Source organism: Phocoena phocoena, chromosome 5 (assembly GCF_963924675.1).
Source record: "Phocoena phocoena chromosome 5, mPhoPho1.1, whole genome shotgun sequence".
NCBI lineage: Eukaryota > Metazoa > Chordata > Mammalia > Artiodactyla > Phocoenidae > Phocoena > Phocoena phocoena.
Window position 1 is genome coordinate 6,982,711 of NC_089223.1, and position 27,986 is coordinate 7,010,696.

General features: G+C 37.7%; 1 protein-coding gene across 2 annotated transcripts; it reads left to right on the plus strand.

The window, feature by feature from the left end:
- Positions 1–27,986, plus strand: NUDT9 (nudix hydrolase 9). 2 transcript variants are annotated; one of them, XM_065877706.1, is made up of 8 exons: positions 1–343; positions 5,758–5,997; positions 9,385–9,480; positions 13,013–13,099; positions 19,327–19,438; positions 21,076–21,222; positions 23,133–23,217; positions 27,472–27,986. In XM_065877706.1, exons 1-8 carry the CDS (start codon positions 237–239, stop codon positions 27,648–27,650), a joined length of 1,053 nt encoding a protein of 350 aa, XP_065733778.1. In that variant the 5' UTR covers positions 1–236; the 3' UTR covers positions 27,651–27,986. The 2 variants fall into 2 exon arrangements, with proteins under 2 accessions (XP_065733778.1, XP_065733779.1); XM_065877707.1 differs by lacking the exon at positions 9,385–9,480 and having other exon boundaries at positions 237–343; positions 27,472–27,650.

The window sequence follows — 27,986 nt, forward strand, 5'->3', positions numbered from 1 at the left end:
GGCGCTGGCCGTTTGGGCGTCCCTTGGGCGGCGTGTCGAGCTGGGCTGTTGTTTGGGGAGGGCGTTTGGTTCCCTGTGTGTTGATGAGATAAAACTGGCTGCTCCCGCTCCGGAACCCGAGGGCCGCCCGGTCCTAGTGCCTGCTGGATACCCGGGGCCCAGGGGTGTGGGGAGGCCGGAGGCTGCGGCCCAAGCTAACAGCGACCCCGCTCCGCACATCTCCACGCGGGCTGCTGATGGCCGGACGCTTCCTGGGGAAGACTTTAGCCACCGTGTCTCTCTCTGTGGCCTTGGCCTCAGTGACTCTCAAGTCCTTGGGCCGTTGCAGCATCGCGGCGTGCAGGTATTCCCTCTTATAGTGCTGGCTCCTTGTCCCGAGTCCTTGTGTTGTGAGGGGGAAGCAGCTTCTGGTCGGGCGGCTTCAGTAGGCTTTGCTTGGGTCCCAGCTCTTTACGGCCATATACATGTTTTTTAAAAGGCTCTAAAATGTTTTACCTGCCTTTTGAGAAAAACAAGCGGTAGTGACCTTTCTTATGATACTCGAACTTTGCCATCCTCCATGAGTCACTAACATTCTTGTCCCCAGAGAGTTTAAATAGCACATGTTTGGGTGTGGTGTTGTTCCGTGCCATTTTTTTGGTTTTTTTTTTTTTTTTTCCTGTGGTACGCGGGCCTCTCACTGCTGTGGTCTCTCCCGTTGCGGAGCACAGCCTCCGGACGCGCAGGCTCAGTGGCCATGGCTCACGGGCCCAGCCGCTCCGCGGCATGTGGGATCTTCCCGGACCGGGGCACGAACCCGCGTCCCCTGCATCGGCAGGTGGACTCTCAACCACTGCGCCACCAGGGAAGCCCCCATTTTTTTGGTTTTTTGGTGTTTTTTTTTTTTTTTTGGTTAATACTTAAAACATTATTGTTAAAATTAGCACATGCACGTAGTTTAAAGATGCTAACCGTATAAATGCTGTAAAAGGAAAAATATAAGTCGTCATTGCTCTCCTCCACTTCTCCATTTCAGTGTAGATAATATATTTATTAGTTACCTTTTTTTAAAAAAATTGCCTTGGATAAATTCAGGCATTTATGGTAGCTCACGCTGCCTCCTCCTTTTATTCCTCTCTCCTTCTGGTTTCTAAACACGATGTCCTAGGTACCATGCCCATGGTAGGCGCGGAGTAATAAACAAGTTTTATGAGGCTGCCTCTAGGAGTTTTTTTTTTGTTTGTTTCTTGTTTATTTATATTTTTGCTTCTCATGTCATGTTTACTTTCGGCACGAGGAAATTTTCTTCTATTTGTTTTTTCCCCCATTTTTTCTTCTGTCCTGTCCTTTTTCTCCACCCCCGGAACTCCAGTGATAGCTTTTGGACTTTCTGGGTAGTGCCTCTGTTTCTCTTTTTCTTTAATTTTCCATTGGTTTGTCTGTTTGTATGAAGTTCTTAGAGATTTTCCTCAAATTTATCTTCTAGATTACTAGTTCAGACTGCTGTCCTGTGCATTGTCATCTCTTCTATTGAATCGTAAATTTTAACAAGAACTTTTTCCCCCTAATTGCTCTCTTTAATATCCTTTTCTTATTTTATGGCTATAAAAGTCCTTTGAATGTGTAAAAATGATAATTAGAATAAAAATTATTTTCTGTTTCCTGAATTGTCTGACCCTTCTGGGTCACTGGTTCTGTTCCTTTTTGGTCCCTTTTCCTTGTTTTTTTTCTCAAACATCTGGCGGATGCTAGTTATTTATATTTTGATTAATGTAGATAATAGGCATTGTTTTCTGTAAACAGGAGCACTGATTGAATATTGCCCCCGGGTACCAGTGCACCTAGACCTGAGGGTTTCGGCTGAGGGTGTGTGAGCAGGTGGACAGGCTGGAAACCTCCCCCTTCCTGTTCCAGACTTTACACTGTGTAGCAGCTTCCCCGCTGAACATAGCTGCCCTAACTTTATTTCCTCAGTGTGAATTACGGAGATATTAAGCCTAAATTTCTGCTGTGTTCTCTAATACCTAATTCACAATAGAGGTTCTAGTCCTTCATTTTCTTTAAACTTTGGTTTTATCCTGGGGACAAACAACTAATACCGACCTTTTGTTTGTAGGGTAGGGAGGGAGGAGGGCTGATTTCCATGGTTACGTCCCACTGCTCACTTAGGACATTTGGGCCCACTTATTTCCAATGTAACTCTCTGGTGGGGCATGTTGGTATGGGGGGTGCTTTATGTGTGTGTGGTGGGGAGACTGGGGGTACATGGGAGCTCTGTGTTTTCTGCACAGTTTTGCTGTGAACCTGAAACAGCTTTCAAAAATAAAGTCTATTCAAAAAAAAAAAAGGCAGGTAGTATCCTTTCCTCGATTCACACAGGGACAGGTACATGGAAAATAAAAGACATAATGCTCTTGTTAAAAAGAAAAAAAAGTTGACAAAACCAATGGAAAGATAGTGTTTCAAGCAAGAATGGTTTGAATATCAAAGGAGTAAGGGAGGTCTTGGGGAAATTTTGATGAAGGCTTCTAATACTTTTGCTAAAATTATCCCCTCTGATTTGACTGTGAAGGTATAAAAGTGAAGTTTGCTGAATAATGTAGCTATAAATAAAATGTAATAGAAATATAATAAAAACAAATTTGATTAGTTCCTTGTTTGAAGACTTAGGTTATAACCAAATCTATATACTTATATACCTATAATATAAAATTTATTTTCATAATACTTCCCTTCAGTTTTATTGAGATAAAATGGATATACAGTACTGTATAAGATTAATGTGTACAGCATAAATATTTGAAATACATCATGAAATGACCTACCACACTATGTTCCTGTTACACAACATAGTGATGATATTTCCATACATTTTAACTTGATAACCAGGGTAAGTCTAGTTACCTTATGTCACCATACAAAGATAACATAGTTATTCCCCACATCTTACATTTCATACTCGTGACTCATTTATTTTGTACCTGGAAGTTTGTACCTCAATTAATCTTCTCCCTTTTCCACTTCTTTCCTCCCCCTACCACCCTCTCGTCTGGCAACCACCTGTTTGTTCTATGACTCTGTTTCTGTTTTGTTATGTTTATTTGTTTTGTGTTTTAGATTCCACATATAAGTGGAAAGACAGTATTTGTCTTTCTCTTTTCTCTGTGTGACACTTCACTTAGCATAATAGTCTCTGAGTCCAACCGTGTTGTCATAAATGGAAAGATTTCATTCCTTTTTTATAGCTGAGTAATATTCCACTCTGTGCGTGTGTGTGTGTGTGTGTGTGTGTGTGTGTGTGTGTGTGTGTGTGTGTGAGAGAGAGAGAGAGAGAGAGACAAACAGACAGACATAGACAGACATCTTTATCCATCTTTTGATGGGCACTTAGGCTGCTTCCATATCTTGGCTATTATAAATAATACTGCTGTGAAAATGGGGGTGTGTGTATCTTTTCTAATTAGTGTTTTTGGTTTCTTCAGATAAATACCCTGGAGTGGAATTGCTGGATCATATGGTAGTTCTATTTTTAATTTTTTTGAGGAATCTCCATATTGTTTTCCGTAGTGGCTGCACCAATTTACATTCCCATTAGCAGCGCACAAACGGTCCCTTTTCTCCGCATCCTCACCAACACTTGTTATTTGTTGTCTTTTTGATAATAACCATTCTGACAGGTGTAAGGTGATATCTCATTGTGGTTTTGATTTGCATTTCCATGATGATTAGCAGTGTTGAACATATTTTCATGTTCTGTTGGCCATTTCTGTGTCTTCTTTGGAAAAATATCTATTCGGATCCTCCACCCATTTTTTTAAATTGGGTTGCTTTTTATTGTTTTTTTTTTTTGCGGTACGCGGGCCTCTCACCGTTGCAGCCTCTCCTGTTGCGGAGCACAGGCTCCGGATGCGCAGGCCCAGTGGCTATGGCTCACGGGCCCAGCTGCTCCGCGGCATGTGGGATCTTCCTGGAGCGGGGCACGAACCCACGTCCCCTGCATCGGCAAGCGGACTCTCAACCACTTCGCCACCAGGGAAGCCTGGTTATTTCATTTTTATGGGATAGATTACCAGGAATGAAATTACTGAGTTGAAGGATATAAGTATATTCATCATGGATTGCACTTAGTTTTCATGTCTCTATCTGGAAGAGTTCTAACTTTATCGTTCATGACCTTAGTGATTTAAAGAGTATGGACCTTTATTCTGTAAGTTATCCTTTAATGTGGGTGTGTCATATATTTCCTCATGTCTAGACTCAGGTCATATATTCTTGTAGGGAATACCTCAGAAATGATTGCTCTGTGCTTTTCACTATATGATATCAAGAGGCACATGAATTTGACTTATTTCACCACCCCATAAAGTTGGTGTTTGTCCCATCCACCATTTGTGTCAGGAAGGGCAAATTGTTACAGTATTGTGAGAGCAGGGGAAGGGAGCTGTCATCAGTTTACCATGTTCTCAGAATCCCCTTTATCATATTAAATATCCTAATTTAGGGTCATTAGGAATTTTAATCTCTAAGAATAATGAGAAGGCATTTAAATTCTTAGGAAGAGAAATGAAAAATTTTTGTGTAGGCTGTGAGGTAAAGGTTCAGTTTTTTGTTTTCTCTTTTTTTGTATATGCTATCTAGTTATTTCAGCTCTACACCTCTTATTTTACTCTAAAGTTTATAATTTGTACATTTATCACAGTCTGACTTCAAGTAATATTACATTACTTTGTGTATAATGTGAGAATCCTACAACAGTATATTTCCATTTCCTGTTATTCTTTTGTGCTATTTTTGTCATACATTTTTTACACATGTATGTTAGACTGTAAACTATTTTTAAAATTGATTCCTTCGTGTAGACCTAAGAGTCTTCCTTTACATTTGTTTTTGTGGTTGAATTTTTATAACAAACTTATCTTCCCCAACATTTGTGCTAACAAAAGTAAACTTCTGTCCCTTTTTCTCAATGAAAATAAATTCAGTGAATAGGTTTCAATTAATAAGATTTAGCAATATTTTTTAAAAATATTTGTTTATTTATTTTGGCTGCACTGGGACTTAGTTGCGGCACTCAGGATCTTCGTTGCTGTGTGTGGGATCTTCGTTGTGGCATGCAGGATCTTTAGTTGAGGCATGCAGGCTTCTTAGTTGCTGCATGCAGCCTTCTTAGTTGCAGCATGCATGCGGGATCTAGTTCCCCAACCAGGGCTTGAACCCGCGCCCAGTGCATTGAGAGTACAGTGTCTTGGCCACTGGACCACCAGGGAAGTCCCTAACAATATATATATATATATATATATATATATTTAAATAAATTTATTTATTTATTTTTGGCTGTGTTGGGTCTTAGTTTCTGTGCGAGGGCTTTCTCTAGTTGCGTTGAGCGGGGGCCACTCTTCATCGCGGTGCGCGGGCCTCTCACTATTGCGGCCTCTCTTGTTGCACAGCACAGGCTCCAGATGCGCAGGCTCAGTAGCTGTGGTGCACGGGCTGAGTTGCTCTGCGGCATGTGGGATTTTCCCAGACCAGGGCTCGAACCCGTGTCCCCTGCATTGGCAGGCAGATTCTCAACCACTGTGCCACCAGGGAAGCCCCATAGCAATATTTTTATATTTGAAAATAATCTCTCACAGATTTTGGATCTTTACATTAATATGCATCAAATTAGAATTTTCTGATTTTTAAGTCTTTGAAAAGTTCTATTTTGTGGTCTGTGAATTAGGTTCTTTAATTAATTAATTTTGTACTTATATAAAACATTTTTCTTTTTCCTCCCAGTAACTCATTTTCATCCTGTGGATTTCATCTTAACTCCAACATGATGTCTGGTTCTGATGGTACCAAAGAGAATTCCCACAACAAGGCTCGGACATCTCCTTACCCAGGTTCAAAAGTTCAACGCAGCCAGGTTCCTAATGAAAAGGTAGGCTGGCTTGTTGAGTGGCAAGACTATAATCCTGTGGAATACACTGCAGTCTCTGTCTTGGCTGGACCTCGGTGGGCAGATCCTCAGATCAGGTGAGTAAATTAGTTGGTGTTAGCCGGGTGTAAGACTTTTGGAGAAGGTAATGGTTGTATTTGTAAATTATCATTTTATAGTTGAAAAATAGTTTTTATCCAGTGCTTGACTTTATTATAACTCAGTTTCCACATTTGCTTGAATTCTTTTTTTAAAATATTTATTTATTTTGGCTCTGCCAGGTCTTAGTTGTGGCACATGGGCTCTTAGTTGTGGCATACGGGCTCTTAGTTGTGGCAGGCGGGCTTCTTAGTTGCGGCATGCATGTGGTATCTAGTTCCCCTACCAGGGATTGAACCCAGACCCCCTGCATTGGGAGCACGGAGTCTTACTCACTGGACCACCAGGGAAGTCCCTCACATTTGCTTGAATTCTTGCCAAAGCTATTCAGTTCATTTTTGTTTATTCTTTTGGGGGTTTTATGGTGATCTTTCCAAATAGGTAAATCTATTTTGTTGTGGAGTTTTTTACTGTATGAAATGACAAGTGGTGGTCTCTGTTTTTATTTCTTTTGTTTGGGTTATCAATAACACCTTTTGTGGTTATTTTCCAACATAGCTAGACTTGTATTTGAATAGTGAATATTTTTCAGAAACTTTTTCCAGATTACTAAGAACAGGATGATGATAAAATTAGACCAGTGTGAGAAGATAGAAAAGGGATAGAAAAAGGAGAGAGAAAGAGGAAAAAAAAAAAGTCAAGCAAAAATGTTTTGACTAAATTCAGAGAAGTGCTGTGTTGATTCATGTTTTATATTTATGTTTCTTTTGATTAAATATAATGATAGAGTTGTAAAATGTGTTAACTGTGAGCTAGGCACTGTACTAAATGTTTTATAACCATTATTTTATTTTATTCTTATGACTATTCTGGAAGGCAGACAGGGTTGTTATTTCTACTTTATAGAGAAATAAACACACACAGAAAATGGAAGCACAGAAAGTTTGTCCTTTGCATCTGGTCGGTCATGTAGCTAGTAGATGGTATAGCTTGGACTTGAGCTCAGTCTGACTTCAGATTTCATGCCCTTAACTACTCTGCTAAGCTGCTACCCTAGTTTGGGAACATTTTATAAGTTTGATTTAATGGGTAAATTTATTATAAATGATCGTCCTCTCAAGGCCTTATTTAGTCAGTTAAATAAGAATTTTTGCTAGTTGGATTGATCCAGTATTAGTTCATTAGGTTGTTAAACTTTACCAGATCACTTATTGCTGTGACTTGATTTCTACCCACAGTTTCCTTATTTAATCCAAAGGTGTGTTTGTAATAGTACTTGGATTATTAATTAATCATGAAGCTAACTTGTGGAGAAATTATTAGCTGTAAATGAGTTCCATTTCACTCATTTTAGAGGATGTACATGTTTATACAAATATTATACATACACATTATGTACAATTAAAATTAATGTTGCCAGGGGTGCTATACAGTGTAAACAGAGGAAGACAATACATCTTCTTATTTTTCATTCAATTTGTGTTTTAAAAGTTAAATTTGTATCACTATCTAAATCAAGCTTTATTACTAACGTTAATGCTTCAATTATAACTAGAGTCATGCTTTATTTTTTCCCCCAGAAGATGGCTCCCTTTACTTATCTAAAATTTTATTATGAAACATTTCTAACATACAGAAAATTTGAAAGAACTTTATGGGGAACACTCATAAATCCACCACTTTGATTCTTTTATCAACATTTTATTATACTTATTTTATTCACATAAATATCCATCTATCCCTCCTCCTTTCATTTTTTTTTTTTTTTTTTGTGGTACGCGGGCCTCACACCGCTGTGGCCTCTCCTGTTGCGGAGCACAGGCTCCGGACGCGCAGGCTCAGCGGCCATGGCTCACGGGCCCAGCCGCTCTGCGGCATGTGGGATCTTCCCGGACCGGGGCACGAACCCGCGTCCCCTGCATCGGCAGGCGGACTCTCAACCACTGCGCCACCAGGGAAGACCCCATCTTGTTTTTTTGATGTATCAGTACATCTCCCCCTATATACTTCAACAAGTATTTCATTAACTAGTATTCAATGTTTATTTAGTTTCTTTTATTTTTAAAATTTTTATTGAAGTATATTTATTTACAATGTTGTGTTAATTTCAGGTGTACAGGAAAGTGAATCAGTTATACATGTACATGTATCCACTCTTTTTTAGATTCTTTTCCCATGTAGGTCATTACAGAGTATTGAGTAGAGTTCCCTGTGTTATACAGTAGGTCCTTATTAGTTACCTATTTTATATATAGTGGTGTGTATATGTCAATCCCAGTCTCCCAATTTATCCCCCTGCCTCCTTTCCCCCCGGTAACCGTAAGTTTGTTTTCTACATCTGTGACTTTATTTCTGTTTTGTAAATAAGTTCATTTGTACCAATTTTTTAGATTCCACATACACTGGTGCATTTCTAGAGTCCCAAGAGCATTATAAGTCTGGTTTCATAATTTCATGATTTTTACCATTTAATTATTTTTACATGTGTGTTCAATGGAAGAATGGTTAGAAGTCTTGAGAAAATGTCTGGATCATTCAAGTTGGAAATTATTTCCAAAACAGAGTACAAATATATCTATTCTCTTGCTTATTGGAATTAAAGCAAGAAAAAAAGTGAAACTTATGTCAGAACTGCCCATGAACTGTCCAGTGCTATATAAATATTCACTGTCAGTGCAATTATATCAGCGATTTCATAATGGGGAGGAAAGTAGTTTATTTATAGCTTTAAAAATTTTTTTTTGAGTATGACATACATGCAGTAAAGTATACATTTCTTAAGTATGCAGGTGTAGCTCAGTAAGATTTTATATTTATATAACTCTGTAATCCAGAGCTATGTCCAGATCAAATCTGGAACATTTCTAGCATATCTATTTTAATCTACATCATGGTTATTATGAAGTTTGTGGGTGAATTCATGTTTTGTGGGTTTACTTTGATCAAAGTATTAATCAGTGTACATTTGAAGAAATTAAAATTACTTTGAAACAGTAGAAATGACAAAATATCAGAAGGAATCTTATTTTTAGAACTATAGGAACCATTAATTGCCATATTGTGCCCACGGACAATTCCACTTTGCTAATAGTAACATAGACTTTCTTGTGGTATGTGGGAGGAGCTCCAGTGTGTCTGCCATTAGTCCTTCCCAGAGGGGTTACAACACATATCCTTGTCTTACAAGATGTTTTGGTTAAACAGATCTTCTTTTTCCAGAAACTGTTTTGAAGGAATTGATGAATTTGTAAATGAAAACTAACTAATGTTGTAACTAAAAATTTAGTTTCAAGGATACTGCTTTTATAAATAACTGACTGGCATTATTAAGCTGTTGGTAGTATTGGGTCATTATTTCTTATTTTGCATTGGTATTCTCATTACAGTGAAAGCAGCTTTTCGCCGAAGTTTAATGAAAAGGATGGGCATGTTGAGAGAAAGAGCCAGAATGGCCTGTATGAGATAGAAAATGGAAGACCTAGGTAGGTACTGGGGATGGGACATCTTACAATAATGGTCTTTAAAAGGTAGAAAATACTGTCAACGAAAATTCAATTAACAATCAAGGTAAGAAGAATGAAGGGAGGAATTTTATTCAAACGAACTGAGGATTATAACCCGGAAGACAGACTCTCAGAAAGCTCTGAGAACTGTTCCACCTGTTCGAAGATACAGTCATATACATTTTCGAGATGAAGGATTGTACATTAAAATGACATACCGATATTTTACATAAAGTTCACCGAAGATACATAGTCCAGGTGAGCACATGCAAAGCAAGCAGCAAGTCACCATGCCATCTTTCAGAGCCGGGAAAGAATGCCATTCTTTTAAGAAGCTACATTGCTAGTGTCAGAATAAAGGGGGGAAAAGTGGATTTTTATGGTCAAGCGGGCGCTCCCGTCTTTGGGGAGGTCTGGTTAATGCACAGTGCAGCTGACATTAAGGAAGGAGGGTGGAGGCCCAGACGGACACAGAAAATTTTATGTTTAAATTTTCTTGGGCTTCCCCGGTGGCGCAGTGGTTGAGAGTCCGCCTGCCGATGCAGGGGACGCAGGTTCGTGCCCCGGTCCGGGAAGATCCCACATGCCGCGGAGCAGCAGAGCCTGCACCTCCGGAGCCTGTGCTCGGCAACGGGAGAGGGCACAACAGTGAGAGGCCCGCGTACCGCAAAAAAAAAAAAAAAAAAAAAAAATTTTCTTGTCCTGCCTTAAAATATACATTTTATTTTATCAATATAATTAATGTTTATTGAGTGCTTGTGTATACCAGACATTGTAGGAAAGAATTTATGTATGCGATCTAATTAAATCACCACAATAACCCTGTGGGTGGATATTTTTAGTTCCATTTACAGGTAAGGAGAGAGAATGTAAGTTGTTTGCACACAGTGAGTAAGTGGTAGAGACAGGGTTTGAATGCATCTTCTTGTAACCTTACCTTGAAGTAGAAATAATTACAGTTGACTCTTGAACAAAACAGGGGTTGAACTACACAGACCCACTTACACATGGATTTTTTTTCAATAGTAAATATTACAGAATTGCACCGTCTGAGTGTGGTTGAATCCCTGGATGTGGAACCACAGATACAGGAGGACCGTGTATACAGAGGGCCGACTATAAGTTTATACGGGAGCATTGATCAAGGGTCAACTGTAATTGAATAAATTAACAGAGAAGGAAAGGATTAAAAACTGTATTTCAGTAGTTATTTATAAAATGAGATAATACCTTAAAGTAAGAATTTGTCCAAATATATGAGTAAAAATAAAAATAGCCCAACAGTTTAACATCACGTATCTTTTTGTACTTTTTTTATTTTTAATTTTTTTTGGCCTTGCTGCACAGCATGTGAGTGGGATGTGGGATCTTAGTTCCCCGACCAGGGATCTAACCTGTGCCCCCTGCAGTGGAAGCACAGAGTCTTAACCACTGGACCACCAGGGAAGTCCCTCTTTTTGTACTTCTAAAAGTGATTTTTCTACACAACTCCAATATTTTCCATTTTCCTTAAGAAGACATTATACAAGTTAGGAAGAAATGTACAAATTAGCATGCCTCAAATAAAACAAAAAAAGATCACAGATTTGGTAATCATGCCTATTACCTCGTAAAAATGTTGCAAAAACTAAAATATTTTTAGTTCTTCTAAGACTTGGAGATAGTAGAGCTCCTCTCACCCTAGCCTGGTCTTTCTTTTTTTTTTTTTTTATTTTTGCGGTACGCGGACCTCTCACTGTTGTGGCCTCTCCCGTTGCGGAGCACAGGCTCCGGACACGCAGGCTCAGTAGCCATGGCTCACGGGCCCAGCCGCTCCATGGCATGTGGGACCTTCCTGGACCGGGGCACGAACCCGTGTCCCCTGCATCGGCAGGCGGACTCTCAACCACTGCGCCACCAGGGAAGCCCTAGCCTGGTCTTTCTTGCTAAATTCTTTCTTTGTTCATTACTTACTCGCCTTTCTATGTTATTGAACCTTTTCAAGTCAAACTCTCCTTGCATTTGACTTACTCCTTAGATTCTTTTCTGGGTAAAATATATTAAAAGACATGTACATATATAAAAGGATAGTCAGCAAAGGCAAGATAGCCTGTTGTTTTAGTCAACTCTCTGACAAATGGAAACCAGCTCTAGCTTGCTTGAGTGAAAAAGTGAAGTTTACCACAGGGCTATAGGACCATCTCAAGCCCAGAGCAGAAATGCAGCTAACTTTAGGGAAGGGTGGAGTTGGAAATCCATTAGAACTGTCTCTCTGCTTTATGTCTGCTTTTCCTTATATGTTGCCTTTGGTTTTCTTTTTCTGCAAACAAGTTTCTCTGCTGCTCAGGCTATAGGATAATCTATGTGTCTTTTCTACAGCTTCTAGTTTATAAATAACAGGCTTGGTCATCTATAAAAACTAACATTATCTCTCAATATTGGCTTTGATCCTTTGTATTCAGGCGTGTATGGTTACATGGAATAAAACATAGCTGCTGACCACCCTGCCCCTCCTCCTGAATTTGAAAAGTAGAATTATCGTCACCTGGCCAAGTGTCTTGTCTTTCTGTTTTTATTTGCAAGTCTTGCTGAGATATTTCTGAGTCTAGAATAAAACAATATAAAGATTCACTCAACTTTAATAAAAGTCACAGGGAAGACCAGAATAAAAAGAGATGGCTGAAAAGGAAAGTTTGACAGGTTGTTTATTTACTTTTACATACTGGGAGGATCAAAGATATAACATTAAATAGGTAAGACTGCAGATTAGGGCATTTCATTTTACATAATGAAAGTTGAACATTTAAGGAATATTGGAAGAAACTGGAAGAAAATCACTCAGGCATGAGTGTTGCTATGTTTATCTGACAGACTTTTTAACATTGGGTGTGGCATTAGGTTAAATAGTAGTTGGCATTTTTATAAAATTGTTATAAAAAATTGAATTTGGTATATTTGAAAATGACATTGAAATATTAAATACTTCTACCTCATTATATGCTATAAAATATCTATTACTGATAATAAATATCTAGAACCCACTGTGAAAAAATGGACTTTAAAATGTAACCAAAACTATTTGGGTGAGACAGGTTGTAGGAGAGTGGAATGGGAAAAGAGGATGTTGAGAAAGTGAAGTGTGGGTGTCCTCAGTGATAAAGCATTGCTGTCGCAGAAGTAGACGATGATAGGTGCGGAGCATTTCATTCTTCCGGACTTGAGTCCAGTAAGATTCTAGTTTGAATTTTGAAGTACAGGTGAAAACTGAAACAAATTATTATATTGTAAAACAACTATGGAAATGAGATCCTCCTCCTGGATCAAGCCCCAAACTTAAGACAAGCACGAAAGAAAAGTTAAATAACACTATAAGGAAATCTGTACTTTGAGTGTCAAATATGTAATAGTGCTACTGGATTTGTGTAGAGATATTATTTCCTTCTTATTGCTCTTACTACCTTGTTTTGGGCCATATCAAGTTGTGTTAAAAAAGATGAGCACATTCAATTGATTTTATGGGGTTTTTTTCCAGAAATCCTGCAGGACGGACAGGACTGGTTGGCCGGGGGCTTTTGGGGCGATGGGGCCCCAATCATGCTGCAGATCCCATCATAACCAGGTAAGAACTAAAAACACATTTTAGTAGCAAAGAGCTAAGCAATTGGATAAATACAGACTGTAACCATGTTTTTACATATCCATTATACACACATGCACACACACAGATGTATGTATGTATATGTATGTGTTTTTATATAGAGTCATCCCTTGGCATCCTGGGGGATTGGTTCCAGGACCAGCCCCTGTGCCTCAAGCAGATACCAAAATCTGTGGATGCTTAAGTCCCTTACATAAAATGGGGTAGTACAGTCAGCCCTTCTTCTCCATGGGTTCCACATCTATGGATACAGAGAGCTGACTGCATATACGTGTATATATATGTGTGTGTGCACACAGACACGTATATATACATTCATATGCACACACATGAAATCTATATTTTAAAGGGACTTGATGTAAAATTACAGTGATGTGATTTAAGTGTAAAGCTGTAGTTTTATGTTGTGTGAGTAGGTTAGGCATCATTTAAACAAAGTTAGTTCACCACATATTTATTGAGCATCTGTTTGTTCTCAGAATTGAGTAAGTGCTTTGGTGCATATGAAAGAGTGTAACAGTCCTAAGTTTCTGCTTCCTGTCATTGAGGAGCTCTGTTCTCATTTGCAAGACAGAAAATATTAAATAAGGGAACATGTCAAAGTAATATGGATGATACAGGATGCTTCAGAAAAATAGAGAATCAGATGTGTGGGACATAATGATGGTAAACCAGAGCACCCAAGAAAGGTATTATGAAGAGGTAGCCTGGAGCTGAACTAGAAGCTTAGATAGGGGGACGGGAGGACGCCTAGGAACAAGGCTTGTAGTAATATCTATTTGCGTATTGAGGGACAGTGAAAAGACCAGTTTGGTTGAAACAGAAGATCCTTGTAAGAGAATAGTGGATGATAAATTAGACTTAAAATTAATTTTTATGCCATTCTATTGTGGAGAATATAAAATGCCAAAGTTAAGGAGTATGAAGTGGAGCCATTGAAGGTTCCAGGACAGGGGGAAGGCATTCTCTTCCCGAGGCAGATCCATCCGGTAAGCCAAATCATAGTCAGAGGGCTTCTCGGCCAGCATGAATCACAGTGCAGGAGGTAGGGGAATGTAGTGTTTAGATGGACTTAGCCATCTCCACTGGAGTCGTCTTCCCAACACATGTGGAATATTCCATCATCTCTGTCATTCTTTTATTTATTTTTTATTTTTAGGATTCCTTCACTGACAGCCTCTCTCCTCACATGTGATTGTCATTTTCCTTCTTTAAATAATGCAGATACCCTCAATATTCTTGCTTTTTTAGTTTTGATATTTTGAGGGCTTTCCTTTCTTACAGGAGACTTTGTTCTCTCTGATCTGGGATATAATAATGATTTCATAGTTTAACCCTAAGGAAGCTTATTTTCAAGTTTCTGGGGGAGACACCAATTCTCTCCCCATCTTATTCTCGTACTTGCCCGTCCAATTTCCTCTGACAAAAGGTATCTTTATCCCACACCCAACCGCAGTTTTATTTTCCATCTATCCATCCATCTACCCACCTACCTGCCTGCCTGTCTACCTACATACTGACCTACTTCTGTCCATCTAGAATTCCTTCAGAAACTTTATGGTTTAAGTGAGATGAGAAGAGTTAATATATTCTTATTAATGAATGTAGTTAAAATAATATAAGTAAATATTAATGGTAGTATCAGTTTCTTTTGACTTTGGTGAGGCTGTCTAAAGACAGGAAGGTGTGAAATATTTGAAGCAGGAATGCTAGCAAAGGGACAAGAAGCAGTAAAGGGAAGCCAGAGTCTTGAAAGTTAAGTCTCTAATTAGCTTATCTTTATCTGTGGTGAACCAAATAGCAACTGAGAGTAAACATGGTGATTGTGTGTCATTTTGAAATGGTAGACTTTTTGAACTTTATTGTTATACAGATGAGAAAACTGAAGGCTTAGAGATGGTCCAAGGCTATAAAAGAGCGCACAAGTGGCAGAAACTAGCTTTCAACAGTAATCTTAAGTTGATTTCTTTGCTATCTCAGTAATACATATATTATTAACTGATGAGTCCCTCCAGATAGATGAGTGGCAGTAGAAATGGAAGGAAGAGAGGAATGAAAGATGTTGAAGAAAGAATCAACAAGATTAAATGAACTGTTAAAAATATTGCTTTACTCCAGGCGCTTTGCTAGGTGCTATTATTAGTTTTTACATTTGTTTCTCACAGGAACTCCTCAAGGTAGGTATTGACATATCTATTTTATGGTTCTGAAAGTGGAGACTTACTGAGGTTAAGTGACTTGCCTAAATCATGTAGGTCTGAAATTTGAAACAGGGGTATTTGGCTCCAAATATTGTTCTTTCTCTTTTACACCAGTATTTCACTAATGAGTAATCATAAGAATCACACAGGCACTTTTAGAGCAAAGATTCTGTCCCCTTTTCTTCCAAGTACTTCATGATGCAAAATAGCATTGAATCGTGCAGAATTTCATGAACTTTCTTGTTCAGAATCCCCAGGGAAAGTGTTAAGTTTTTAGATTCCCAGATACCTCTCCTAGAGATTTCCCACATATAATGGGAAGTTTTCAGAAGTTCCTGTATATCTTTTAAAGTCGAAATGACAGGGGAAGTGTTAATATATTATTGTGAATAAACCCGGATCAAAAGTTAATGGCGGGGGCTTCCCTGCTGGCGCAGTGGTTGAGAGTCCACCTGCCGATGCAGGAGACGCGGGTTCGTGCCCCAGTCCGGGAATTTCCCACATTCCACGGAGCGGCTGGGCCCGTGAGCCATGGCGGCTGAGCCTGCGCGTCCGGAGCCTGTGCTCCGCAACGGGAGAGGCCACAGCAGTGAGAGGCCCGCGTACCGCAAAAAAAAAAAAAAGTTAATGGCGGTATGATTTTCTTTCCTGTTTGGTTAGAAACAGGAAGGTGTGGACCATCAGAAGTAGGGAGGGAATATGAATCATACATAGGAATATCATTAGCATTTAATAAACGTTAATGAGGTTCACTAGTTAAAATGAGATATTATTTCTGTTGTATCAAGAAATTTTGTTTTAAATTTAGTGACAATGTATTTGGTACTAACAGAAACATAACAAGAAACTACTCTGTTTAAAATCCTTAAATGAGTCCACTGAGGATAAAATCTGAGAATGTAAATGTGATACGCAAGCTTTTCATCATCTGCATGGTCCTGCCTTCTTGCCCAGCAGCATCTCTCTGCGTTCAGCTTCTCTTCCCAGGGCTCCAGCTGTGACCGGCCGGCTGGCTGGCCTGCTGAGCAGAGACTCTGTGTTAGTCTTCGTTTTCCCAGCTCCTTGCACGTGAGGTGTAGTAGGTGCTAGTAAACATTTCTGAGTGGGCAGAGCCATCATTTGCCACCGTATCCCTCCTCTTACCTAATTCGTGTAAATTCTGTTTGTTTAATTTAAGTAAAATAGTATAGTGATTAAGAGTGCAGATTCTGGAACCAGATTGCCAGGGTTCAAATCTTGGTTTATACAACTTTTTTCCTCTGCAACCTCAGGCAAGTTATCTACTTCTCTGTGCCTCATTTTCCACATCTGTAAATAAAAATAATAATACAGCTACTTTATAGGCTGGTTTTGAGGCTTAAGTGGATAAATACATTAAAGCACAACAGTATCAGGTCCATAATAAGTGCTATATAAATGACGTTTAAAAAGTAAAGGCTAAAAAAGAAAAAAGTAAAGGTAAAATCTGTCTTTTCTCCATGTTCACTGTCTCTACCTTCAGTCCTGTGCTCATCGTCTTGTACCTGGACCCTGGTAACAGTCTTCTGGCTGGTTTTCTTGCCTCCAGTCTTGCTTCCCTCCAAACCAACTTCCAAACTTTTGTCAAAGTGAGTGAGCTTTCTAAAATACAAATTGCTAATGGCTTTTCCCTGCTTAAAAAATATTCTCTGGCTCTCTAAGCAGATGAATTTGATGAATTCTTTGCATACTTCTCCAGCCTCACCATCTATCTTTCCCTCACTGATGCTTATGTTGCCACATATACTTTCAGTTTCTTGAATACATTATTTTATTTTATAACTTTGTTTCCTCTCTCTGGCATCCTTAAAAACAGATGTTGTCTTCTTATACCAATTATTCTTTCATTTCTATTTACTGTACTCATCAAGCTGTCACTCTTGTAGTTTATTCACATACATGTCTAGCTCCACTGCTAGACTATGAACTCTTTTGGGGCAGGAATTATGGGTTAGATATGGTATTCAGCCACAATATAAAGAAATCTGGGCACTCATATCTAAACTACTATATTCAAAAAAAATTTTTTAACATCTTTATTGGTGTATAACTGCTTTACAATGTTGTTTTAGTTTCTGCTGTATAACAAAGTGAATCAGCTATACGTATACATATATCCCCATATCCCCTCCCTCTTGCGTCTCCCTCCCACCCTCCCTCTCCCTCTGCTCTACGTGGTCACAAAGCACTGAGCTGATCTCCCTGTGCTATGCAGCTGCTTCCCACCAGCTATCTGTTTTACATTTGGTAGTGTATATATGTCAATGCCATTCTCTCACTTCGTCCCAGCTTACCCTTACCCCTCCCCGTGTCCTCAAGTCCATTCTCTTCATCTGCATCTTTATATCTGTCCTGCCCCTAGGTTCGTCAGAACCTTTTTTTTTTTTTACATTCCATATATATGTGTTAGCATATGGTATTTGTTTTTCTCTTTCTGACTTACTTCACTCTGTATGACAGACTCTGGGTCCATCCACCTCACTACAAATAACTCAATTTCGTTTCTCTTTATGGCTGAGTAATATTCCATTGTATATATGTGCCACATCTTCTTTATCCATTCATCTGTCCATGGACACTTAGGTTGCTTCGATGTCCTGGCTATTGTAAATAGAGCTGCAATGAACATTTTGGTACATAACTCTTTTTGAATTATGGTTTTCTCAGGGTATATGCCCAGTAGTGGAATTACTGGGTCGTATGGTAGTTCTATGTTTAGTTTTTTAAGGAACCTCCTTACTGTTCTCCATAGTGGCTGTATCAATTTACATTCCCACTAACAGCGCAAGAGGGTTCCCTTTTCTCCACACCCTCTCCAGCATTTATTGTTTGTAGATTTTTTGATGATGGCCATTCTGACTGGTGTGAGGTGATAACCTCATTGTAGTTTTGATTTGCATTTCTCTAATGATTAGTGATGTTGAGCATCGTTTCATGTGTTTGTTGGCAATCTGTATATCTTCTTTGGAGAAATGTCTATTTAGGTCTTCTAAACTAGTATATTTTATTGAGTCTCATGTGGAGTGATGATTAGATCATAGGCTTTCTTTTTTGGTTTAGTACTGGAAGTTCAAAATCTTTATCTTTGCCTAAGAGGCTATTAAAACTATTCTTAAAATTCGGCAGGAGGAAGTAGATGTGGTGGGTGTAGGGAAGGAGAAGGGGAGATTTATCAACATCTTTGTGAAGGAGGCTGTGGTTAGAAAAAGCACATTCTGAAATTAACGTCACCTCGATGCTTTAAAAAAATGCAATTCAATTTGAGATATAAAATTAAATGATAGTGTGAGACTTCTTTTATCAAAAGCAGGGATAAAGATTGAGAAGCACTTTTCTTGAGATCAGCTGAACCTGTATCATATAATCCGCTTTTCTGAAAACGTAGGACGAACTGTTAAAAGCAAATATTATAGATCTTTTTCACTACTTAAAATTCTTAAAAAGGATCCTTGGATTAAAAAAAAAACTTTTATGACCCTTCTTTTTTTTTTTTTTCTTTACATCTTTATTGGAGTATTATTGCTTTACAATGGTGTGTTAGTTTCTGCTTTATAACAAAGTGAATCAATTATACATATACATATGTTCCCATATCTCTTCCCTCTTACGTCTCCCTCCCTCCCATCCTCCCTATCCCACCCTATGACCCTTCTTTTAAATTCTGTTCTGCTTTTAATTTTTTTTGATAAATCTTACTTTAAGTAGTAAAAACTGTTTATATCTTGAATTTTTATTATGGAGACTATAATATCCTTTATGGAAAGTAGACATTTGTCTTGGTTGTAACAGTGCTAAATAAAGAATATTTTTAATACAAAACAATATTTCTTTACAAAACTAGCTGATTTGAGGTAAATTTATATATACTCTGTTATAAAGAAAAATATATCTTTATAGCTTTGTCTTAAGCTTGAAATAGAACCTTGGTCTTTGTTCTAAATCAGTTATGACCTTACATTACTGTTATAGGTGGAAAAGGGACAGAAGTGGAAATAAAATTACCCATCCCATTTCTGGGAAAAACATCTTACAGTTTGTTGCAATAAAAAGGAAAGACTGTGGAGAATGGGCCATCCCAGGGGTAAGCATTAAAATTAAGTCAAATCAGTGTTGTAAGTTCTTTTTAGTTGCTTTATTTACTACAAGGTTATTGTGTATGGATCTTTTCTACTTCATTTATTCTCCATTCCTCCCCAGTGATTCTTTTGCAATGAAGTATCATTGTCAATGACAAATGTAGGATAATACAACAAAGCTGTTAGAATCTGAGTCTAATTCTAAAACCTTTGGGAAAGAACGTGGACTTTGGAGTTAGACCCGGGCTTGTGTTTTGACCTTTGCACTTTGAGCTAGTGATATGGAGTTCAGACCTTTGTTTTAAAAATAATCATATATATTTCACAGGATTATTAGAGATAGCATATAAAGCACCTGGTATAGTAGATACTCACTAATATTGGGTTTCATCTCAGAACTCAACACCTACTCCAAGCCCAAGGTAAGATTTTTAGTATTTTTAAAAAGATAACACTATTACTGTTCCTTGTAGTTTTTTGAGTTTTCATAATATCATCAGGAAGAGTATACTTCTATTGAGTTCGTGTCAGTAGTATATTTCAAGGGGCTTTTAAAAATGTGTATGTGTTCAGTAGTGGGTTTTATATTTTATGCCATCTTGTGAAACGGAGATAGTTTGATGAGAGGATGGCTCTTTATATACACATTCTCCTATCTGCAGGAATGGCTTTTTTTCTTTGTCGGGTAAAATGGAATGAAAATGAAGGTTGTAGCTGACTGTGACAAAAGCTTAGGATAATTATAAGAGCCAAATAGTCAAACTCCACTCAGTGCTGAATGCAAAATACAATGATATCATCACAGGATCTTATATTTTTATTGTCATTTGAAATTCTGATCAGTCAGGGAACTGTTGTCGTTAATATAATTTTGAGAGTCGTTGATCTACTCAGTATATTTTGAGCATCTGCCTTTTGTCAGCTAATATTTTAGACATTGAGGATACAGCAGAGCAACATAAACAAACATCCTTGTCTTCCTGGAGCTCACACTCCACTGAGGGAGACAGATAATATAACATGAACAAGTTACTGTAATGTTAGAAGGTGATAAATATCAATATTAAGGAAAAAACTAAAGCAAGGCAGGGGATTAGGAAGTGTTTGAGAGTTTGCAATTTTCAATAGGGTGGTTAGAGAAGGTCTCCTGAGAAGGTGACATTTGAGTAAAGATCTGAAGGAGGTGAACGAGTGAACCATGTGGAGGGATATCTGGGGAAAGCATCTTGGGCAGAAGTCATAGCAGGTACAAAGGCCTTAGGGTTGGGATATGTCTGGCATATCCTAGGAACACTGAGGAGGTCAGTTTGGCTGGAATGGAATGACCAATGGGGAAAGTATCAATTTGCTGTATTCTTTCTTGCCTGCATCCCTTCCTTCCCATAGCTTGACTTTGGAAGATACCAGGAAAGGAGTCTGACTGGCTCAGTTGACCGTAGGCTAACTTTGGACTAATTACTATGGTTGAGTATATGGGATACGCTGCTAAGCTGCTTGTACTAGAAACAAATGATTTAGAGAAGAACATATCACAGAAGATTATGGGCAGATAGAGCAATATATGTCCACTGCATCACTCAGTAAATATCTATTGATTGAATTGAAGCTTATTACTTTTTCTAAACAAAAATGTGCCTCTTAGGGGATGGTGGATCCAGGAGAGAAGATTAGTGCCACACTGAAAAGAGAATTTGGTGAGGAAGCTCTCAACTCCTTACAGAAATCTGGTGCTGAAAAGAGAGAATTAGAGGAAAAGTTGCACAAGCTCTTCAGCCAGGAACATCTAGTGGTAAGAAATGAAGATTTCCAGGAAGGATTTAGTCCTGGGGATTAATGAAAATTACTTAAAGTTCACCTGGAAATCTGGTAGATCATTTTCTGAATAAAGTGAAATACTTGTATATTTGAAATACATGTTCATAAAAACAAATTAAATTGTAGCTCTTCACTGTAAATAGATTTCTACTTAAATTTTTATAGTCCAACTTTAGGCCAGTTACATCATTTACTATAATACATTTTTTCCTCTTAATTTTTCTTTAGGTGTGAGCTAATGTGACACTGAGTTCACCCATCTAACGGAAAATCTTTTCTTTTTTAAAAAATTTGCATGAATTCAGCTTTTATGAAAGGACATTTACATTTTAAGTTATGTTATTCAGAGTTTTTCTTATTCATAACCATTTAAGTCTCATGGCTGTTTTGTCTACATACCTTTTGTGATTAAAAAAGATCACTTTATAAGGTATATGTGCACTGATAATAAGGAAAAGGGTAGATTTTCTTTTCTTTTTTATTGGCTTTTCTTTGAATTGCTTTGTTTTCTTTCTAGAATTAAGATTTCTTAATTATTTATCAATATGCTGTCTGGGTTTCGGGTCACATTTGTCTTAGATGGCTAGATCCAAATCTTTTCACGTATTAATAGCTTAAATATTAGTCTTTGCTAACCTTATTTATAGATTTCTAACTAGAAGAATCTATCTTTGTATGTCGAAAACTATAATCACAGAAGTTATTAAAACAGAAAAATACTTATAGACTCTTAAAAAAAATCATATGGCCCAAATATGACTATTCTGAAATTCTGAAATTAGAGTCTGAGGTGTTGAGGGTTTTATGAATTTTAAAGCTGCCTCAAAATGTTCTTGAGAATATTGTTCCCTGGGAAATTTATTTATTTATTTTTTTAAAATATTTTATTCTTCTGATGCTATTGTAAATGGAATTGTTTTCTTAATTTCTTTTTTTTAAAAAAAATTTATTTATTTTTTTGGTTGCGCTGGGTCTTAGTTGCGGCTCACGGTCTCCTTAGTTGTGGCATGTGAACTCTTAGTTGCAGCATGCATGTGGGATCTAGTTCCCTGACCAGGGATTGAACCCGGGCCCCCGCATTGGAAGCGTGGAGCCTTAACCACTGCGCACCAGGGAAGTCCCTGTTTTCTTTTTTTTTTTTTTTTTTTTTTTTTTTTTTTTTTTTTTTTAAATTTTATTTATTTTTTAATTTTATTTTTGGCTGTATTGGGTGTTCATTGCTGTGTGCAGGCTTTCTCTAGTTGCCGTGAGCTGGGGCTACTTTGGTTGCGGTGTGTGGTCTTATTGCGGTGGCTTCTCTTGTTACGGAGCATGGGCTGTAGGCTTCAGTAGTTGTGGCATGCAGGCTCAGTCGTTGTGGCACACGGGCTTAGTTTCTCTGCGGCATGTGGGATCTTCCCGGACCAGGGCTTGAACCGCTGTCCCCTGCATTGGCAGGCGGATTCTCAACCACTGCGCCACCAGGGAAGTCCCTGTTTTCTTAATTTCATTTTCACATCGACTGTTTTTTGGCTGAGCTGTGCGGCTTGTGGGAACTTAATTCCCCAGCCAGGGATTGAACCTGAGCTCTGGCAGTGAAAGCACCGAGTCCTAACCACTGGACCATCAGGGAATTCCCTCCCTGGAAAATGTAAAACAAGCGTATGGAATGCTACATTAAAGGTCCTGTAATGTTTACATTTCTCTTTTTTGGGGATAAAAAGCACATAACATATAATTTGCCATCTTAACCATTTTTAAGTGTACAGTTCACTAATGTTAATTAAATGTGCATTGTTTGCAACAGGATATTTCTGATTCTGATGAAGTTAGCATGCTCTTCTCTACCTACCCATTCCTGTTCACCCTGCTCTTTTTTTTCGGTCTGTCTCCTTTTAAAAATAGATATATAAAGGTTATGTTGATGATCCTCGGAACACTGATAACGCATGGATGGAGACAGAAGCTGTGAATTACCATGATGAAACAGGTAATCTTACTTATGTTTATTAAGCTAACTGAATTAGAGGATCCAATTTAAGTGAAGCAGACTACTGGGGCACGGTTAAATCTGGACTATTTTAGCATTTTAAGTCAATCAACTACTGGTTATAGGATAATATTTGTATGAAAGCAGATTGTTTATATTATAAGAATATGTAGAAGAAAGCTTTAAAAGTGTTACCAGTAACTAATATCCTTTAATCCATTGGTAGCATATAAAATTAAGGTTAAATTTATAGACTAAAATTATGTGCCCTAAAGTTGTTTGTATGACTCCATTTGTGTAAAATAAAAACAAAAGCAACTGGAGATTTGGGTAGGAAGTATGGCTGTGGTAAAGGAAATGGGGTTTATATCTGTCTTAGTGTTTGAAATAATTTTATAAGAGCATGCATTATTAAAATACAAAACAATACCAAAAAAATTCCAAGTACTGAAAAAATTTTAAATGAACGTTTTTTTCTGGTCAATGGATTTAAAAATTTTAGAGGGTGGGTGGGAATCTGCTATCTTAAAAATTAATTATGATTTTAACATACATTGAATGGCTGGCTTCTTTTGAAACATATTTTATTGCTGAATTGGATGACATTTTAAATATTTTGTTTTCATCTGTAGCATAATGAAATGAGGGTACCATGTCAGAGAACTAAATGTTCCATTCATGGCTCCTTTCTAAGTTGTACTGTTGCAGGAAAAATAGGGCCCGAGTGGATGGTCATATCCCAGGTCTCAGGCGAGTCCCTGGGACGGGCTGCCAAGTGAGTGAGGGTCCTTGGCTTCATGTGGGAAGGAATACAAGAGCAAGACTAGTGAAAGCAGATTTATTCAGGGAGATACACACTCCATAGACAGAGTGTGGGCCATATCAGAAGGCAAGAGGCCTCAAAATATGGGACATTTAGTTTTTATGGTCTGGGTAATTTCATAGGCTAACGAGTGGGGGGATTATTCCAGCTATTTTGGGGAAAGGGTGGGGATTTCCAGGAATTGGGTCACCATCCACTTTTTTCCTTTTATGGTCGGCCTTGGAACTGTTATGGCACCTGTGGGTGTGTCATTTAGCATGCTGATATATTACAATGAGCGTATAGATCTAGCTCAAGCGTATAGATCTGAGGCTCAAGATCTAGTGGAAGTGGAATCATCTGCCATCTTGGACCTAGTTGGTTCTAACCAGTTTATGTACTGTCTGCAATGTTTTTGTCATTCTTTTAAAGGTTTTGCCCTGCCCCCTTCCTGTCTCAGTATAACCTTGTGCAAATCACATGTTCTCTTGGACTCAGTTGTTTCCTTACAAAATGGGCTGGAACTAGAAGATCTGTCACTTTTACATTCTTGTTGAACTTCAGAAAACTCCCAGCACCAATTTCATTACTTCCAAACAACAACTCTAACCAAAGTATTAGGATAATTCATCCTGGTATTGAGAACTTAAAAGAAGCATTTCAGAAGGAGAAGTATGCAAATACAATTTACAAGCAGGTCTCTACAACTTAAGTACTGATAAATTTGTTAGCTGCGTATTTTTGGAGTTAAAATACAATGACTGACCCTCTAGAGGGTGATTTTATAGTGTTTGAGTTGTTCAAATCACTGTTTTCACTGTTTTATTTTCTCTCTGAACTTAATAAAAAATCTGTGGTCTGATAATTCCAAATCTCTGCTGTATCTGAGTCTCACTCTGATGTTTTGTCTCTTCAGACTGTGCTCTTTGCCTTGTAGCATACCTTCTAGTTGTTTTGAAAGGTGAACATGATGTATCCAGTAAAAGAGACTGAGGTAAATAGATCTTTAGTGTGAGGCCTTATGTTTAGTTGACTAGGAGTTAGGCTGTACTTATTTGCTGTAATTGTATGTGTCAGAGGCTAAAACTTCCTCCGGTGTTTTTGTTTTTGTCTCTTCTGTTGTCTTTGGGTTTCTCTAGAGACTACTTAAATAAGGTCTGGGCCAGGCAATTCTTTCAGTTACACTTCCTGTTATTTTATGGAATCCCTATTGCTGTGGGATTTGGAGGGGGTTTGTGGGCTTTTGGAGGAGAATCACAGGAGAACCCAATGATTAGGACTTAGTTTTTCAGTGAGCCTGGGCCCCTGGGCTGTGACCTTCACTGCCACTTCTCAGCTTCTTCCTTCCACCCTCACACTCCTTAGGCGAGATAGGAAGGCTAGAGTTGGGTATTTCCCTTCCCCCAGGTTGGTTAGGACTGGTGAAATATTTTTCTTAAGGGCAGAATGCTCTGTCTTATTTCAGAATGGTTACTTTTCCCCTCTCCCTGCTGCAAGCAAGTGGGGATTTTTCTTGTCTTTACTCTGAGAACCTGGTGGCATTCCTGGAGGTAAAACTCCTGAAAATATGACCCTCCCACCCCAAGACTGTGCCTCCAGGAGATTTTCTCTCTCAAGGCAGTTCACAGATCAGTTTCCAAAAATGAGTCAGTTACATTTTTAATGTTTCTACCACTTGAAAGCTCCAGAGGTGGGATTCTGTTCCTGGTAAGTTGTGATTCTCTGTATTTGCCTGTCTCTCGAGTTTTTAGGGTGGTATTGTGCCCTGTGACCTCAATTCTCTGATGGATCCAAAAAGAGTTGTTGATTTTCAGTTTGTTCAGATTTTTTGTGTGTGAAGATAGGAGTGATGACTTCCAAGCTTTTCACGTGTCAGACTATAAACTTTAAACTTTTTAGAATTCTGTTTTGTGTAATTTATTAGGTGACCAGAAGGGGAGGATGCTTTTCAGACATTATTAGATCTGATAAAGAGCATGTTAGAGGACACTGTTATTTAGATAATCAGATATTTTAATTTAACTTTTAGATTCAGGTTTACTTCTTAATTCTGGTTCTCCATTGAAAATTGGATGTTGCAGTTGCTGTGAGATACACAAAGAGCTGTCATTTTAGCACTGGGATTTAGAAACCTGTTATGCTGAAATATTCAATTGATTCTTTTCTTTTAAGAAGTAGCTTTATTATTTTATTATTTTAAAGGTAATCATTGTAAAGATAAAGGATATAGTGTTTATAATGAGTTATTTAGAAAATAGGTGACATAAAGCGGAAAAAATTTTAAAGCACCAGTTATTTCATTTCCCGAAGATACCACTGTTAGCATTTTGATTTATCTTTTTCCAGATTTTATATAGCTGTTTTTAAAATAAAATGGGCTCACACTGTACATTCTGTTTTGTTACTTGAATTTTCACTTAAAAATATATTATGGACATATTTCCATATCAGTATTTATAGAATGGCTTCCCTTTTAATGGGAGTGCATTTTTGTAGCTGTCTTATCATTTATTTAATGATCTGTGCCCTCTAGATGGAAAGTTCGGTTATGTCCCATTTTCTCTTTTTGGTTATAAATAATGTTGCCTTGAATACTTCAGTAGCCTTGTCTTTTTATTTCCTTAGGATAAATCCTTTGAAGTGGAATTGCTGGGTTGTTTATTGTATCCCCAGTACAGAGTCTGGTGCATAAGAGGCACTCTGATATTTTTTGAATGAATGCTCATCAAAGAGCATTTGCCTTTTAAAAGCTCTTGATAAACATTGCCAAATTGTCCTACAGAAATATGCCATTTAGATTGCCAACAGTGATTGAAAGCATTTCTTTTTAATTTTTGATAATTATAAATATTTTAATAAATATATATGTATTTATAAATATAACTCTAAATATTTTTTGAATTTTATTTTACTTACTTACTTATAAGCAGGTTCTTATTCTCTGTTTTACACATATTAGTGTATACATGTCAGTCCCAATCTCCCAGTTCATCCCACCACCACCTCATCCCCCCACTGAATATTTTATTTTATGGTTTCTGGTTTGGTGTCATACTTGGAAAAGTACACTTACCTTAAGACTCTAAAGTGAGTCATCAATAATTGTTTTCTTTCATTTTTTTTAACATTTAAATCTGTAATCCTTCTGGAATTTTGATGTGAGTTTTCATGTTTATTTAATGTGAACTCTTTTTTTTTTGTTTGAAGGGTAATATTTTTACTTTTTAAAGAGAAAAGCTTTCTTACTGGTACCGTCACTTAAAATTTAGGAACTTAGTTAAAATTGGGGCATTTGGGAAATTTGGAATATTCTAGTTTTTAATTCACTTGGCCACTTAATATAATGATGATTTAAGGTTATTATAGTAGCAATACTTGAAGATACAGAATTATGCTGAAAAAGAAATGAATAAATTACTTTTTCTTGATGATGTTTTTTCTTTGGTAACCAGGTGAGATAATGGATAACCTTACCTTAGAAGCTGGAGATGATGCTGGAAAAGTGAAATGGGTGGACATCAGTGATAAACTCAAGCTTTATGCTAGTCACTTTCAATTCATCAAACTTGTGGCAGAGAAACGAGATGCCCACTGGAGTGAGGACTCTGAAACTGACTGCCATGGGTTATAGCTCGCAATCTCCATGAAAGCCAAATGGCAACAAAGGAACATGTACTGAAAAGAAGGCAGCATCACAGAACTCATATATAAAAAGGGCAGGGGTAGATCACTTGGAAATTATTTTATTCACTTTCAAAATGATTTGCATTTAGAAGGTTTTGCTTCAGAATAAAGTTAGCAAATATGGTGAAACAGAACACAGAATTTTCTGCTTTCCAGTCAGAAGAGCTATAAATAATCATATTTTGTATGCGTTTTATTTAAGCATGGCTTAAACCAAATTTAACAACTGATGCTCTTTGAAGAATCAGAATCTAAATAAAGGTACATTTCTGTTCAGCCATAA